The sequence below is a fragment of the Phalacrocorax carbo genome, chromosome 10 (assembly GCF_963921805.1).
Source record: "Phalacrocorax carbo chromosome 10, bPhaCar2.1, whole genome shotgun sequence".
In the NCBI taxonomy this organism is placed as follows: domain Eukaryota; kingdom Metazoa; phylum Chordata; class Aves; order Suliformes; family Phalacrocoracidae; genus Phalacrocorax; species Phalacrocorax carbo.
The window spans coordinates 25,770,134-25,787,666 of record NC_087522.1 but is presented as its reverse complement, the minus strand read 5'-3'; the positions used below and the strand labels follow the sequence as shown (position 1 = coordinate 25,787,666).

Below are 17,533 nucleotides of genomic sequence, written 5' to 3'. Positions count from 1 at the left end.
CTGTGTTTGTAATACAGTAGTACCAATAATACTACAGCTGCTAAAAATTCAGATATTGCTAGAAGTAAATTTACAGTCTCAGAAGAAAATAAGTAAATTAAATACAAAACAGGCTAATTTCAGGCTTTGCCAATTTCAGTTTTGCCTTTATACTAGGAAAGGATGAAAAAAAACTTTATTTTTTGCTTCTATTTGTATGTGTGCAAAAAAAATTCATTGTTTCAGATGCATCTGTTTTCCCTATTCATGTTTTTCAATTTTTGTTTTTTTTTTTTTTAGATTGATTACACGGACATTATGATAGAAGAAAAAAGCAAACCCAAGTTTCAACTGCTTATGTGGAAAGAACTGTAGATTTTTTTTCTACTTAGTCTTCTCTTTTTCATTATTTCATATATGTGTATGATGTATTTTGTATATAGCTACGTTAATTTCAGAATAAGTTGCATCAATAGAAACACACAGGAGGATGAAAACCAGTTGCTGGTTGAATGACATTTTATTTTCACATTGAGACAGCTGTACAGTTTCTATAAATAGATGTGGTACTACAATATTTACATCATTTCCTCATCCATTACTAGTGTATTCCATTCAAAATGGTAGACACCCTGACCAAGCCAAAACAGGGTTATTTCTGGGTGCATTTACTCAGAATTCTATGTCAAAACATACAATACATCAGTTTGCAACAGAGCATTTTTCCCAGGTGTTTTACATGTCACATTATTTTCTCCAGACAGTCCCTCCTTCCAGCACCTAAGAGCTTTCCAGACAAGTGCAGTACAGTTCGAGAACAAAAAACAGGATGCAAAACACATTCATATTCAGCCTACTTAAAATAAGGAATGTAATGGATAATTTTAACCATGGGAGTTTCATTATACATTAACATGCTATTTGCAAGTTTTCTTGATAATACAGGTACAGGTTGGAAAAAAGCAATAGGCTTAAAAAATCTGGAGACAGCATAATCCTTTGGGATTCTGGACATATTCTACAGATTGCTACAGAAATATCTTGAGTAGAACAGTTACAAACCCAAAAAGACATGGGTCTGCCATGTGCTTCTGCCAATAAGGTTTCCAAGTTTTACATTTCTTTATTCATTTTCTAATCCCTGTGATTAACTGCTTTAGGTAGTGCTTATACGCATCTACTGACTCTACTGCCGCGATATCTACAAACATTACCTAAACTCTCATTTGAAAATCCACACTATCCATGACGTGTCAGGGTTTTCACAATATACTGCCTTCGAAGTTTTTCTCTCCACTTCTCTTCCCACTTGAGAAGCAGTCACCTCCACAGATGGACCAATTTAATATCCACGCTTCAATTGTCTCATGATATTTTAAGACTATGGTAGCTAAATTGTTCACGTCTACCAAAAGGGTCTGAAGAACTATGTGACAAGTACTCCATGTTGGGAGGTAAAAATGAACAATACAGAAGGAAAACAATAAGACCACCACATTTAAACAACATGCAGGACCAGACTGCTTCCACTGTGCACATGCCAGAGAACCTGAAAGTAGAAGCCTGCAGTTGTAAAGTGATTAATCTGTAACAAGTACCACTAGAAACAAAAAACCAACCAAAATCAAGCTGATAGTCATCTTAAGAAAAAAGGAATTCCAAAGGAATGGCCAGAGTAGGTCACTCGCAGCTGGATGCTGATACTCAAAACTGTCTGATTAAAGAGCTCATAAAACCTCCATTAAGGATGAATTCAGGAGACTGAGCAGTGAAGTCTTAGTTTTTTTTTCTATGGGTAAAGACTTGCAGGTTCATACATGAACAATCAAGTTCTCACAGAAGAGAGTAAAGTGAGCTTCAGTAACCAGTACAAATGGGAGCGCTGCACGTCAACATGCCAAAGGGTAGGTGTTTCCCACCGTCGTGATCAACTGGAAACTGGTCGAGGTGGTTTGCTTTTGTTTTCTGCCTCTTTTCCACGAATGGCAGCAACATAAGAGAAGAGACACAGCACAGAGTAGCAGATCTCATGAGCCTACAAGAATTTAGAAAATGAGATAATGCAATTCAGATGATTTAGCGTTTTACAAGATCCACTGCACAATTTGTATTTTGCTACATCTTCCTTCGTGGGACAATTACTCTGGCTACAGACAAAATCAGGCAAAAGTGTCCCACAGTACCTTATAAATGAGATGGACAGAGAAGAAAAACCTTATAAGAAATTTTAAAAACCCTCCTTTGGGATAAAAACATCAGTTGCTTGATAATACGATTCTAATCATTAAGAACAGCAAGCTAAGCTAAAAAGTTGGCCAGCTGGCTTTAGAAAAAACATCCTACGTATTTGCTTTTGGTCTGTCATATAAAGTTATGAAGTTACAAAAAATTCTCTGGGAAGGGTCGAAAAAGCTAACTAAAAAGGCTAAAACTAAACATCCAATACTGTACCTTGACTCATGAGATGGTGGGATTCTTCCTTATTCACAACTGTCTTTTTATGCTCAAAAGTACAAGGACTGGTAATCCTTGTAATTTTTAACCAACGCTAGTGAATCCATGGATAATACAAGCTTTTTAATTCTTTTGCCTTTTTATTAATTAAAAAAACATAACCCAACATCACGTTTCATATGAAGAACACCAAGCAATTTTGTCACTACCTTAAGGCAGAGGGTTTCACATAGCATTAGCAAGATTTATAATTATTGCTTTTAACTCATTAAGTGTGCTATGATTTAACAGAAAATCCTCTTTCAGCATGTGACTGGCAGCACAGTTTATATCCTAGTTCTAATACTGGCTATTCTGATCATCTTAAAAGTTCTTGTCCTATAAATTGACATTTATAATCTTTGTAAAGGTAATAACAACGTGTTGCATTGTATTACAGTACAAGTAAAACACTTGCGTAAAATACAATTAATTTCCATTAAACTGGCTTTTCTTATTAAAAGATACAGCTATCTGCTTCTTAAGTTACATATATTCTAAGCATTTTGTTTCTAAAACATTTCTACCTTCTTCAAGTAATTTCCCTCTCTCTCCTCTCGAAGGGCTGAGTTTCCATGCAATCACCAAATGTACATGCTGCACTTCAGACATAAAATAACTGGAGAAATTTCAGTTCTGATCATAATCATTGGCTTCTATTTCTTCCTCATAAGTGCCTGTAAGCCTGATCATTGAACTATTATGTGTAAGAGCACTAAGTATCATTATTGACTGCTGGTGTTCAAAAAACGTTATGAAAACTGAACAGTAAACCAAAGCAGTAACTCACCTCTATGGCAGGAATCAATACTTACACTGTTCTCTTGCATCTCACTGCTCACTTTCATGAGGAAATGGGAGTTTTTCCATAAACTCCATTAGCAATCATTTTATGCCCAGGAACTAGTCTCCCATTCCACCTGTTCTGTGGATTACGGATCGTGTTCTGCATTGTCTTAAATTTACCAGTTCCAGTAGCTCTTACGGGGCTAAAGTTCATGTCAAACCAGCCACCTTGCACCCTTATCTATCTAAAGAAAAGAGACCACGCTTTCTGCACTACCTAAGAGTTCCTCTAGTTTCACGAAAACAACAATCACCAAGTTTCATTTTCTTCCCTTAAGGAAAACTATCAGAAAAGAGCAGGTGATGTTTCGCTGCAGTATTAGCATTGAAAATCCTGCAATCTCAATGTAATTCTTTCCACCACATGAAAATGTAAAGATATATCCTCTAAAGAACTACCAGAGGGCATCGCAGTTGACTCACCATTGGCGTCTTGTACTTGTGGCTCACCACTTCTTTAGTTTCAGGAACTAAAACCGGACGGGCAAGAGACAAAACAAAAAGTTCAAAAAACGAGAGGAAAAAGGGAAAGAAATAGCACAATGTTCCCATAGGAAAGGGAAGGGCTGCACACAGACAGCAGGTGCAGGTACAGGGCACCTCACCATCCCTCATGCCTAGATACTCTTCCTTCTCTTCATTTACATTACATATGTCCTTGAAGACACTGGTAACGTCATAATAAACTACTCAGATTGGCAAAAATATTTCACTGCCTCTGTTTGGAAAACCATAGTAGATATTTGATAGTTCTTAGAGGCTCTAGCTTTTCTCATACTACTTATTCCTGCCAGACACAAAAATTAATGACAAAATATGCCTAATGTCAACTACAATAAAGCATAAACCAGCAATTTCAGAGGAGTTTGTCAGTACACGATTCCCAAAGATTTTATCCTTTAGGTGTTTGAATCCTTCTCTGCTGAAAAACAGACCTCAAAAGAACTGTTGGACACTGTAGTAAGTTAGTAAAATCCGGGGCGGGGTGGGGGGGGGAAGGAGCTGATGGAGAATTGGAGAATATTTTCTAAACTGGCAAGCTGTTTCCCGGTTCTATTTCAAGAGTTTCTCAAAACATTCTTTCTCCTGTCAAGGATGTGTGTGATGGTATTAACTTGACATACTGAAAACATTCATTGCTTTCGAACAAGTTGCCTTAAAATAAAATACTGATTTTAGTTGCACGTATTCTTAAAATACCAGGCTTGTTGATTTCTAGAAAACTTTCTATATAAAGAGGATTAGGGCACTGATGAAAAAAAATCTATTATCTGGAAAATTTCATCTTGCTCCCTTGCACTGCCTCAAACTAACAGAAAAGAAACAGGCGTAATATAGCTAAAGAAAATTTGCCTTTTGTTCTCATTGTGGAATGCATAGAAAAGCAAGCTGTAACCATCCCGGTAGTGTGCATTGCATCTGAACTTGCCTTTGACCCACACTTGGTCTACAAATATTGTTGTGAACAGATACCATGGGAAATCACCGGGAGAGAACAAAGACCACACTAAGAACATACAAATGGCAAATCTAAACTATTAAGGTCATTAGAATACCAACATCAACTTTGAATACGTCCCTTCCAGAATTGCTGAAATTTGCCATGGAATTTCTGTGCCACAACAAAAAAAATTTAGAAGCAGCAATACAGAAATTACGCAAAACCAAATCATACCAGGCTCACAGAGGAAGGGTAAATGTTTTATTACACATAGTACTAGTGACAAGAAAAGAAACAGCGGCAGATGAGTTCAGTATGAATAACTAGGAAGCCCACAACAAAACCTATCCATGCAGATGTCACCTTTTCAACTGTGATATGGCATGGCTAAACACTGAAGAGGAAGACGGATCACACTCTAAGGGGCCAAAAATAGGCAGTGCAGACTGGGTTTGAGAAAGTGGTCTAAATATAAACCAGTGCCTACTAATTCTCATATATCATGGTATTTTCATTCTTGAAAAAGATCTAGTGAAAAGTACAGAATATGATTGTAAAAAGTAATGTAATATTTTTAATTTTTCAATTCTCTCTTTTCTTGGAGTTGGCAGTCACATTAAGGACTGAGAAATAGGGGAAGTACACACCCAGGCTGCACTGCCCCCGTGCCAGTGACTAGAGTTGGGGAGATACGGAGGTGCACATCCAAGGTACCTTACCCGTTGGCACCAGCTGTTCCAAATTAACTCTATGTCACCAGGGGATAAAGGTGGGAGTGAGGCTGGTGCACAGCCAAATAGGGTAGGAATTTACAGCTGTGTAAGTCTCACTGCCCACGGGATAACACACAACTGCTCACAGACTCTTCAAAAAGCAGGGAGGGAGAGCTGTAAGGACCTTGTGCCGTGAGGGAAGGAAAGAAGGGAAGCTGTAAAGTCCTGTATCGTAATTGAGGGGACAGGAGAGCACTGAGACAAGGTACTGTCCCCACTTCACTGTCAGTAAGTTGCCTTGTCTTTAAGTACTCCTTCACGGTCCTTCCAATGGGGAAAATTCTCCCGAGAGGACTGAGTTAGGAAGAGTAAAAAGAGTGGGTTTGGATTTACACTCAGAGAAGTCAAAGCACTACCACTGCAGAATACAAAGATAAAAGAAGGGGGGGGGGGGGGGTGGAAGAGACCCAAGCCTCCAATTAACAGATTAGCAGAAGCACTTGTATTCTAACATTAAAACTTATTCCTGATGCTGTTGAACTAAGTGGATGAAGGGAGTAAATTAGTAAGCACCATCCTGCAGCCTTTGGTCCTGTGAATGAAAATATGGCGCTAGCATAGAATGAGTTTAGGGGACTTCACTTTACCTGCTGGAGAATGAAGGTTTTCATAGCAGCGGCGGTGAAGGGGCCACAAGAAAGTAAAGCACAAGTACACAGCAGTAACTCAAATTCCAGAGGGAAGAGCCTTACATTTCCTCACTTAATTAAATCTCCACTTCCATTTGTGGGCAACAATTCCTGAACTTCTGTTTGCATCCTCCCCTGAAATCACAATTCCAACTTTCACACTGCCACCTAAACCCAGCGTTAACACAAACAGACCTTTAATTTCCTGATGCGATATCACTGAAACTGGAGCACTCATGCTTGGCAAAACCAAAACAAACAAATCTTGCATCGAAGTATTCCCCGTCGGGCTGGAATACACATGCTTACCACTCCCTGCCTTTCTGAGAGGAGACAGTACTTCAGTATACTCCTCCTATAATGAATCTGATTGCAAGTTCATGATGTTTAACACAGCTAAATAACCTCATTCTTAAGAGGTCTGTGCAAGTTTTCGGTGAATGCTGTTAGTTTACTATTAACAAATGAACATGTTAATTTCTCTTGAACAGGACAGATTGGCATACCTTCTCATCTTTGTAACAATTAAAGCAGCTCTGAGGTTGTCTCTTATCTCTGCACAAGAAGAAAGGTTAGCTCCCCTGCAACATCTTTCTTCCTTTCTTCTTTCTCTTTGTTAGCTGGATGGGCAAATTGTAAATCTCATTTTGTACCTTTAAATTGGTTTTTGTCTGTGACCTCTATTTTTAATTTGTTTAATTTCTGGTTTTGCTTAGAGTGTCCAACTCCCAGTTTATTTCTAATTTTTAAAATTCTTTTAATTCTTAAAATTACCCTTTCCTAAGTTCCATATCACAATTCTAGCTTTTGCAATAGGCCCTTAATTATAAAATTTTCTGTAAAAAAAAATGTTCTTTTTCTTACAGTTATTACATCATTATTTAGGGGGTAAATGCCATATTACAGAGTCATGAATAGAAGCTGACTGGAAACAACTCAGTCAAATGCTGTCTTTCTTCTTGTGCAATATAAACAAACTATTAAAAGAAATACTTTGAGTTAAAACCCCTCAAAAAAGATCCAAAATTCATTTCTGATCCAAGTAATTCCATTTAAGTTAAAGATTTCAGAAGCTGAAGCCATTCTTTCAACTAATTTTACAGCTTCTGAGCTCTTATCTCCGAAAAACTCATCAATAATCTTTTACAGCCTTACGCAATTTCTGTAAGTAGTAAAATGAATCATGCCCGTCAGGGTGAAAACAAGGTATCAAAGGAATATGCAACCATAAAGTGCAGACAACTAAACTATTAGAAATTTTTCAGGGTTTAAATACACTGATCTGATCATTTCAACAATGAACAGCATTTTTAGAAAATGGGAAAAAAATTGTTCACAAATTCAAATCCCAGACTTCTGAGAGATTAATTTATGGCAAACAACAGCAAACTGCAACAGTCAGAAAGGCTTTATCATTTCAGTACCTTATAACTTTGTATCACCGAAAGGAGACAACACATTATTATGTACAAAGACATTAATTTCAGCAATCTCATATTAACTGTCTTTTATATTCGAAGAGAGAATCCCTTGGCCAGAGCATTCTATTCACGGTACCAAAGCACAATGAGAGTCTTGGTAAAGGGAGCTGCTGATTTAGATTTTGATTAACAGACGAAGTGTGGATGCTGATCTACTATGGAAAGAATGATTTATCTTCTTTTTAAGTGTTTCATACATACACTTAAGACCTAGACAAATGTCTCACAGATGGGTGGAAGAATAAACCTATATGGGTTTCAGGATTATTTCAAGCGAAGTATGTGGAGAGTATTCTGGAGAACTGCGTCTGAAGTCATTCATTTTTTCCAGACATGAGTCAAGTGTAATGTGAGTGACATTAACACTGAATAGTAACCCAGAATTTTCCCCAAACTAGACTGTAAACAGATTATATACAATAGCAATCACTGACCAAAATAACACAAATTCTCTATTCTCCTTAACCTTTACTTTTCCACTCTTTACCAGTCATGCTCTGAAACAAAAACCACAGGATAAATAAAGTGCAACCTGGCAAAACATCTTCTGCTTCATACAACAAAAATGAAATTCCACATAGAGCAAAGAGGAAACTTTGTAATTAACAGTAGTTCTTTGTAATGAAAGCATAGTGTGTTCAGAAAGATCGACCATAAGTCCTGCTTTAAAAAAAGTGCTTTCTCAGATGAAAAAGGAACATGCCAAAGAAAATTCCTACACACATCCAAGTTTAACTGTTCTTTTGATTCCTTCAGAAGACTCAGGACATCATCTTTGTCTCTTAACAAAAAGCACCTAGGCCACAAATCTTAATATGATGAAAATTAATGTGTAAATTTCTATGTGAAGTCACCCATCTCTCAGGCAACTTTTCACATGCAATCTACATTTCCCTCCCATTTTTGAAACTGCAGTGCAACTCTGAGTGTGAAGACTGGAAATTTGAGTTACTGCCATGTGAGTACAGACCTAATATCAAAATAATGTAATTACCAAATTCCTCCAGGACAAAGACTCCTCGCACAGTATTGCACTTTTTAATGTGATTCAGCTCTATGAAAACCTATAAAAACAGGAGGGAAAGTAACATAAAATTAGTCAGGTTTGGTTTTTTTTTAAACTAAAAACCAAAATTAAACAAAAACATCACAGCAGATACAGCCTGAAGTGTTGTAGCATAGACTACCAGTTCATTTACAGTTTAATATATAAAGGGTGAAAAAATATTCAAAAGACAAACTTGCCACAATGCTAGAAATCAACAAACAACTTAAAAGTGCTAAGAAGCGAAGACAGCAGAAGATGAAGTACCTTCCGCTCCTTGCAGGAGGAGAAAGCATGGAAGAGAAACGAAGGAGTTAGTAACTCTGACATATCCAACATTGCTACCCCTTCAGGCACTCAAATGAGTTATTGCAAAAAGAATACCAACACACCTGAAATACAACAGAAAAGGGGGACGAGAATAAAGCTGGCTCCCAAATTTGGCACCATTTGTAGCCTCTGATCCATCCCAGTTAGTTTCTGCCCCTCCATGCATCCTCCTCCAGCACAGAGGGCAGGTAAGGGGCACTACACTTCCCACCCTGACGCTGATCCTCCTTACCTATCCCATAGCTGAGTTTAATCCAATGAGGAACCACTGATCTTCCTTCTCCCCAAGAGCCCTGCCATGTAAGATCTTACTACATTTTATGACACATAATCTGCATACTTACTCCTGGAACTGTGTCCTTTAACATTCAGTACCATTTTTCTGCTTTAGGCAGGATGGGAGAGTTTGGACCCTTCTCTCAATAGAGATCTATTTTCTCACTTCACATATGGCTGCCGCTAGCTGAGCTGTCACTTAGAAAACAAACCTGCTTTAAACTCATGTTTTACTTACGTCAATCCCAAAAGACAAAACAGTTGAACTACCTGACTAGCTTTTTCAGTCCAGAACCAAGATGGCAGGATTGCATGAATAAAAAAGTTCTCTGAGCATACGGAGTTTGTTCAATATCCAATCTATTTCAAGATACAAAACAGTCCCTTCTTATATACACATCTCCAAAACAGTCAGAGTCAGTTAACAGACATAAGAATCCATAGAAAGTGCTATAAGGAATCAATTCCATATTCCAGTTCCTAATATAATTGCTTTTCCAAAGCAAGAGAAACACTAAGAGAAACATCGCCCTAACATTCAGAGTAAGTCTATGTCCATTACCTTAGGGAGATTATATTACAATAGTCTGGATTGATACTTTCATTGCCTGTACACTTATCACACCATGATCTCAGGACCTTTTTTAAAAAATGTTATTAGAGAAACTTCATTGTCTTGGAAAGAAGGGAAAGGAAATCTCTGCAACCCTCCTGAAACCAATACTAACACCACCCATGTAATCATAGATGATATGCTACCCAAGAAAGGCAAAGGAAGTCAACACCAGAAATCGCTGTGGCTTTTTGAAGAAACAGGCTTATCTATACCAATAGACATCAGTAAACGCACCCTACATCTGAGAGAAGTCAGGGTGAATTTCAAGCCAAAAGGGTTTTATTGTTATTAGCAGAGAACTAATATACAGACCAGGATATTTTTTTCAATATAAAAAACTAAACTTCCAATTTACTTAACAGAAAATCTGAAGCTTGCTTTCTGCTTACATTCAAGCATGCAGGGAAAGACGACTTATCATAGAAACATTAAGGTTGAAAAAGACCTGCAGGATCATCAAGTCCAACCCCCAACCCAACACCCACAGGCCTCCTAAACCATGTCCTCAAGTGCCATGTCTACATGTTCTTTGAACACCTCCAGGGGTGGTGACTCCCCCACCTCTCTGGGCAGCCTGTTCCAATGCCTGACCACTCTTTCAGGAAAGACTTTTTTTTCCTAATATCCAATATAAACCTCCCTTGACACAGCTTGAGGCCATTTCCTCTTGCCCTATCACTAGTGACTTGAGAGAAGAGACCGACCCCCACCTCACTCCAGCCCCTCTCAGGCAGTTGCAGAGAGCGATACGGTCTCCCCTCAGCCTCCTCTTCTCCAGGCTAAACCCCCCCAGCCCCCTCAGCCGCTCCTCATCAGACTTGTTCTCCAGATCCTTCACCAGCTTCGTTGCCCTTCTCTGGACACGCTCCAGCACCTCAGTGTCCTCCTTGTCCTGAGGGGCCCAAAGCTGAACACAGGATGCAAGGTGGGGCCTCACCAGTGCTGAGTACAGGGGCACAATCACCTCCCTGCTCCTGCTGGCCACACTAGTCCTGATACAAGCCAGGATGCCATTGGCCTTCTTGGCCACCTGAGCACACTGCTGGCTCGTGTTCAGCCATCTGTCAACCAACACCCCCAGGTCCTCCTCCACTGGGCAGCTCTCCAGTCACTCTTCCCCAAGCCTGTAGCGTTGCATGGGGTTGTTGCGAGCCAAGTGCAGGACCCAGCACTTGGCCTTGTTAATCCTCATACAATTGGCCTCAACCCATCGATCCAGCCTGCCCAGATCCCTCTCCAGAGCCTTCCTACCCTTAGCAGATCGACACTCCTGCCTAACTTGGTGTTGTCTGCAAACTTACTGAGGGTGCACTCTATTCCCTCATCCAGATCATTGATAAAGGCATTAAACAAGACTGGCCCCAAAACTGAGCCCTGGGGGACATCACTTGTGACCCACCACCAACTAGATTTAGCTCCAGTCACCATAATCCTGTCACTTAATCCCATCTTTCTTGTTTGCCTGTTTTTGCCCATGTTTTATGTCAGTATAGTTGGTCAAAAACATTTTATTTTTCAAGGAATATTTACAGAGAAAACAAGTCAATAACAGAACACTGTTGCACTTAGTTTCCTTTTTCTGTAATGGTTTCTGTGAAGTTTTTGCTAGTAGTCTAACATACAAAATTTGCAAAGTGAATAGAAAGGCTCAGTTGAAGCATTGGTTGTTTTATCTGGTAACAGTAAAGCTGCCTAGAAGACATGACTGCCCCAGGTGCTCATGGTCTGAATATAACGTTAAGGAGTGCTGTATTCCCACAAAGGTTAAAGCAAGATGAGAATTTATTTTGTCACAATTACAGTAAGTTATCAGTTTTCAGAAGATATATGAGTTGATGGGCAATTTCTTGTTATGTTATTTAAGGGACAGAGGTAGTCTCCTCTCACTCAATCGGAAAACAAGAGTAAAGGAAATAGCAGTTACTTACCCTAGGGAAACTGTGCTTCTTCAAGACAGAGCATTCAGTGTGGATCCTACTGTAGATGGGCATGTGCCTGCTGCATTTTATTAAACTTCCATCTATTTTTGATACAGATTAATTCATAACGGGGACAGAGTTACTGAGGCCCAATATTATAACATAATTTGTAGATGTAAACTCAGAATAGTCCACCAACACCACAGGTACACTTGATTCCTCCTTATTCCAAGGGACTTCCTCTGACCTGCTAGGCACAGATAGACTTGAACATTTTTTTCTTCTTAAACTTACATGTGCTGCTGGCATGGTGAGATGATTTGTGAACACTAAAGACAACTATCACATGTCGATAATAGGTTGGCCCACCATGCATCTAAGACATTTCCTGAGGATTTCACAATACGGTAAGAAAGTATATGCACTGCAAATCAAGATCCTTCAAAAACATTTTCATGAAAGCAGGTGTCATTCTAACACTGAAGGAGTATGTTCAGTCTTCTTCTCAGGTAGGACAGAATAGACTCCATTTATCTTCCTTTTTTTTTTTTTTTGTTTTAAAGAGGAACTGTCTCTTGCTATGCTCTAAATCCATGATTTCTGATGCCCAACCCAGAAAAGCAAGAGAAATACCTTCTTTTAGTAAGCTGCATTGCTGAAAAGAAAACTTGGAAAGTGGGCCAAGAACAAGGCCTGTATAAGGAGTAAGGAAAGGAAGATAAAGAGAAAGCTGTGCCTGATGAGGTCCTGTAGGCGTTGGTCAGTATCCCCATCCAAACTCAACAGGAACAGAAAAAGCCATTTTCAACACAGAGAAATGGCTATAGGATCCTGGTCTTAATCACGCTCATACACATATTCTGAAATCAACTGCCTTGGGGAGCAATTTATATAATTTATATAAAAATTGGAAATGAAAATTCATCCAGACTTATTAAGAAAGCAGACTGGTTGATGAATGTTAGAATAAAAATGCAAACATCCTTTAGCTCCACAGATTATGAAACTGGAGGGGATTTTTTTGGATGGTGCAACTAGAAGTCCTTTCCATAACTGCTACAGTTGTCCATTCTATACGGACCCTCAAATGGCAGACCTCTGATACCTGTCTAGACACTTTGTTTTGAGAAGGAAAACAAGGATATGTCTTAGGTCCACTAAATGGCACTGAATGCCCCTGCCAACTGGCAATGTAAATCTAACAGACCAAGAATTAAGCATATTGAATAAATGAAGTAAGTTTTCCAGAACTGTACTTGTTTCAATACCCATCTTAAGTAATGGAAACTGATCCAGCTACAGCCTTATTGGAAGGGTGATCAAGAGGAGGAATAATCTTTCAGCTGGGGGACGCAGCTGGCATACTTTCTGGGTTTGACCTGCACAGATTGTCTTCCAGAAAAGATGTCATAATTTGCACCACGGACAGCAAATGAGAACATTCTCTGTAAGGAAGGATATGATAAAGCTAGTACTCTAGGAGTGCTGGTGGTAGCACAGGACTCCGCATCCATGGTAGGAAATTCAACTGATAATGGTCCTGACAGTTGTATAATAACAATCAGTACTAGCTTTTCCTAAGGTTTCCTTCAGAATGTCATTCCAGTCTTTTGGGGAGGGGGAGGCTTTGATTTAAGGGCAAGGGTATATTCTAGGATTTAAAGTTTTCCTTTTGGACAGATGCACATGTGCTCGCTACGTGCTTAACACTGAGTGTCTCTGTCTTGTGAAGATGCCTGTTACACTTAAGAAACCATGATGATGATGATATGGCTACCTTCTTATATCTTTTCTCACTGCAAATGCATTTATACCTGGGTGTTCATTTATGAAATAGAGTCATCTCCATAGACTGTTCAAGAGATGAGCAGTTAGAGGTCAAGATCTTCTTTGAATTCTGGCAGAAGAAAAAGGAGAAGCAAACAGAACACTCCCTGTTACCTCTGTCTATAATGATATCAAACTGTTGCTTTGAGAAGCTGGTTTAATTTTCAAGTGCTTCATACCTGCCATTTCCAGTAACTATGAAAATTCATTCTGTATTACCCATGAGTTCCTCTTGCAGTTCTTCATAGTTTGGCATATCCAATAAAAAGGTAAAACCGATAACTAAGTCATACAGGTAGGCTGTTCCATCACAGAGTAGTTTTGAAATACTAGAGCAGGTCAGCTGTAATCCAGGTTCTACCTTAGTAATAGACAGGAAGAAAACTGAAGGGGAGGTTCACAACTCTCCACTCGTTATACTGGCACGTATGAGCTCAAAGAGGCACATGGTGCTGCTGTGACCCTGGGACAAGTATTAAAGATTTTGAGCATGTGTGTTTGAGATGCACGTGCACTTCCAGTGGGATCTACACTGATGTATCCTCAAAGAAGAACAAAGCTTGTGTGGGGAGAAAAGTCTAATCAGGAGGAAAGGAAAAAACACTCCACAGAGGACTGACAGAAGCTTCTCTCTCTCCCCTAAAAATTGATTCTACTGTCTAGCATAGCATGCATTTAATGTCATATGCAAAACAAAAAAAAACACAAAGCAAAATAAAAAACAAGAATCAAAGGAAGCAACAGAAACAACATCCGGAGAAAGGAAGAAATGACAATTCTAGTGTGTTTCCTCTATGCCCACGAGATCTGCTATTCAGAAGGAAAAAAGAATCAGTATTTTTTTTCTTATTTTTGTATATTACAGCAAGAGCCACTTTCACTTTCTATTTTCACACTAAAATCTACGGATGATTTCTCCAATTTTAAAACAAGACCAATTAAATATGATGCAGAAGGTTGCCCTCTGTACCTGCAATATTGAAACACTATCTTTAAAGTTGACGGCCTATGCCATCAGGATATGTTCACAGTGTGACACATGATGTGACACTTTCTGTCCCTTAATAGAGTGGCTACCATTTTTTTTGTGCTTGGACAATTCAGAGCCCCAGAAACAAAAAGCTGAAACCTGTATCAACGTTTTTCTTCAGTTAACTATAGTTTTCCTGAGGATATTTAATTTCAGAGTATTTTTACATATCTTTACATATTTTTATCTGTGTGTGAGTGTAAATATACATATGCTTTTTTACCCCCATCACACTATCCCTTTTCCTTGTTGACACTCTGGGAAGAGGAAACACATATGCAGGCATGCAGCAGAAAGCTTCATGCTCACAGTCTTCTCACAGATTTCCCTCATACCTGACTGTGCATAAATTTCAGGTTAATTCCTTCCAGCGTGACCTGAAGAAGACCACCTTCACCAGTCTTCATATCTTGTACAGGGAACTCACCACCCAGCTCAGGGCCTGTGATGGGAGAGAGGGGGGGGGAGAGAGAGGGGGGGAGGGAGAGAGGGGGGAGAGAGGGGGGAGAGAGGGGGGAGAGAGGGGGGAGAGAGGGGGGGAGAGAGGGGGGGAGAGAGGGGGGGAGAGAGGGGGGGAGAGAGGGGGGGAGAGAGGGGGGGAGAGAGGGGGGGAGAGAGGGGGGGAGAGAGGGGGGGAGAGAGGGGGGGAGAGAGGGGGGGAGAGAGGGGGGGAGAGAGGGGGGGAGAGAGGGGGGGAGAGAGGGGGGGAGAGAGGGGGGGAGAGAGGGGGGGAGAGAGGGGGGGAGAGAGGAGGGGAGAGAGGAGGGGAGAGAGGGGGGGAGAGAGGGGGGGAGAGAGGGGGGGAGAGAGGGGGGGAGAGAGGGGGGGAGAGAGGGGGGGAGAGAGGGGGGGAGAGAGGGGGGGAGAGAGGGGGGGAGAGAGGGGGGGAGAGAGGGGGGGAGAGAGGGGGGGAGAGAGGGGGGGAGAGAGGGGGGGAGAGAGGGGGGGAGAGAGGGGGGGAGAGAGGGGGGGAGAGAGGGGGGGAGAGAGGGGGGGAGAGAGGGGGGGAGAGAGGGGGGGAGAGAGGGGGGGAGAGAGGGGGGGAGAGAGGGGGGGAGAGAGGGGGGGAGAGAGGGGGGGAGAGAGGGGGGGAGAGAGGGGGGGAGAGAGGGGGGGAGAGAGGGGGGGAGAGAGGGGGGGAGAGAGGGGGGGAGAGAGGGGGGGAGAGAGGGGGGGAGAGAGGGGGGGAGAGAGGGGGGGAGAGAGGGGGGGAGAGAGGGGGGGAGAGAGGGGGGGAGAGAGGGGGGGAGAGAGGGGGGGAGAGAGGGGGGGAGAGAGGGGGGGAGAGAGGGGGGGAGGGGGGGGGAGAGAGGGGGGGAGAGGGGGGGAGAGGGGGGGAGAGGGGGGGAGAGAGAGAGGGGGGGAGAGAGGGGGGGGGAGAGAGAGAGGGGGGGAGAGAGAGAGGGGGGGAGAGAGAGAGGGGGGGAGAGAGAGAGGGGGGGAGAGAGAGGGGGAGAGAGAGAGGGGGAGAGAGGGGGGGAGAGAGGGGGGGAGAGAGGGGGGGAGAGAGGGGGGGAGAGAGAGAGGGGGGGAGAGAGAGAGGGGGGGAGAGAGAGAGGGGGGGAGAGAGAGAGGGGGGGAGAGAGAGAGGGGGGGAGAGAGAGAGGGGGGAGAGAGGGGGGGAGAGAGGGGGGGAGAGAGGGGGGGAGAGAGGGGGGGGAGAGGGGGGGGAGGGGGGGGGGAGAGAGGGGGGGAGAGAGAGAGGGGGGGAGAGAGAGAGGGGGGGAGAGAGAGAGGGGGGGAGAGAGGGGGGGAGAGAGGGGGGGAGAGAGGGGGGGAGAGAGAGAGGGGGGGAGAGAGAGGGGGGGAGAGAGAGGGGGGGAGAGGGGGGGGAGAGGGGGGGAGAGAGGGGGGGAGAGAGAGGGGGGGGGAGAGAGAGGGGGGGCAAGAGAGAGGGGGGGCGAGAGATAAAGAACAGAAAGCAGTCATCCAAGTCATGATATGTGGAAAAGAAACATAAAACAATAAAAATAACTTTCGTCTGATGCATATAGCACAAGGACACTACAAAGAATAGCAGGCAGCATTTCAATAGAGCCCACTTTCTAATGACAGCCTTCTGAGAACCACTAGACTTTTAAGTATTGTAACAAATTTCATCTTGGTTACATGAAGGGACATTGTAGTTCATATTGGGGTTTTGTTCATTTAAGTGCCAAGTCTCATTTCTGCCTAGTAAGACGCTGCAATTACATAACACCAGATAGCATAGTCTTAAGTACAAAAACATAAGCAAGTAGAAACTAGGCTTGCATTTGTAAGCTTGATGATTTTGTATGGCATTGTTTTATGCTTTCAACAATGAAAAAGTCAACATGGTTACAACAAAGACAATTTAATAGAGTGCATTGATAGATGACAATCTAGGTATTTTCATCTAGTTTCTTTTACATCATTCAGTTCAGCTAGAAAGTGCTTTCTTATAGTGATTTGTAAAAAAAAAATCATTTATGCAGAATGGCTTTCAAATATATTTTTAATACTACATTATTGCCTAATTCTTAAAATGGCTTTCAAAGACACTTTTGCCCCCTCTACCCTCAGTGAAAGTCCAGTCCTTCCTCCCCCTCCTCAAGTTAAGTTGGACTAACGGTAGGAAGAAAATGGTGGCTCTTCCAAGCTCCTACAGCTAGCTGAGAGTTGAACACTTAGGATGCCAGATGTGATTCTGTGATTTAAACACAAGTCATTTTCTCAGTCATGCTGATGTCATTTATAAGTATAAAAAGTAGAACCCTTTGATGTGGCATTAAGACACACCTAAAATAGGCTTGTACCTCAAAGCATGGCTCCCAGAGTCCTAGCATTCACTTAAAAAAAGAAATACTTGCAACAAAAATCAAACCAC

General features: G+C 41.7%; 1 protein-coding gene across 15 annotated transcripts in view; it reads right to left on the bottom strand.

The window, feature by feature from the left end:
- Nucleotides 1-461: 461 nt before the first annotated feature.
- Nucleotides 462-17,533, bottom strand: part of MADD (MAP kinase activating death domain) — a 76,071-nt gene continuing 58,999 nt past the window's right edge. For all 15 annotated transcript variants that reach the window (XM_064462590.1, XM_064462589.1, XM_064462591.1 and 12 more), the window contains 4 exons: nt 15,021-15,127; nt 8,637-8,706; nt 3,742-3,788; nt 462-2,014 (listed from right to left, as the gene is read on the bottom strand). In XM_064462590.1, coding sequence (XP_064318660.1) covers nt 1,907-2,014; nt 3,742-3,788; nt 8,637-8,706; nt 15,021-15,127 — 332 coding nt within the window. In that variant the 3' untranslated portion in view covers nt 462-1,906. The remainder of the gene's footprint in view (nt 2,015-3,741; nt 3,789-8,636; nt 8,707-15,020; nt 15,128-17,533) is intronic.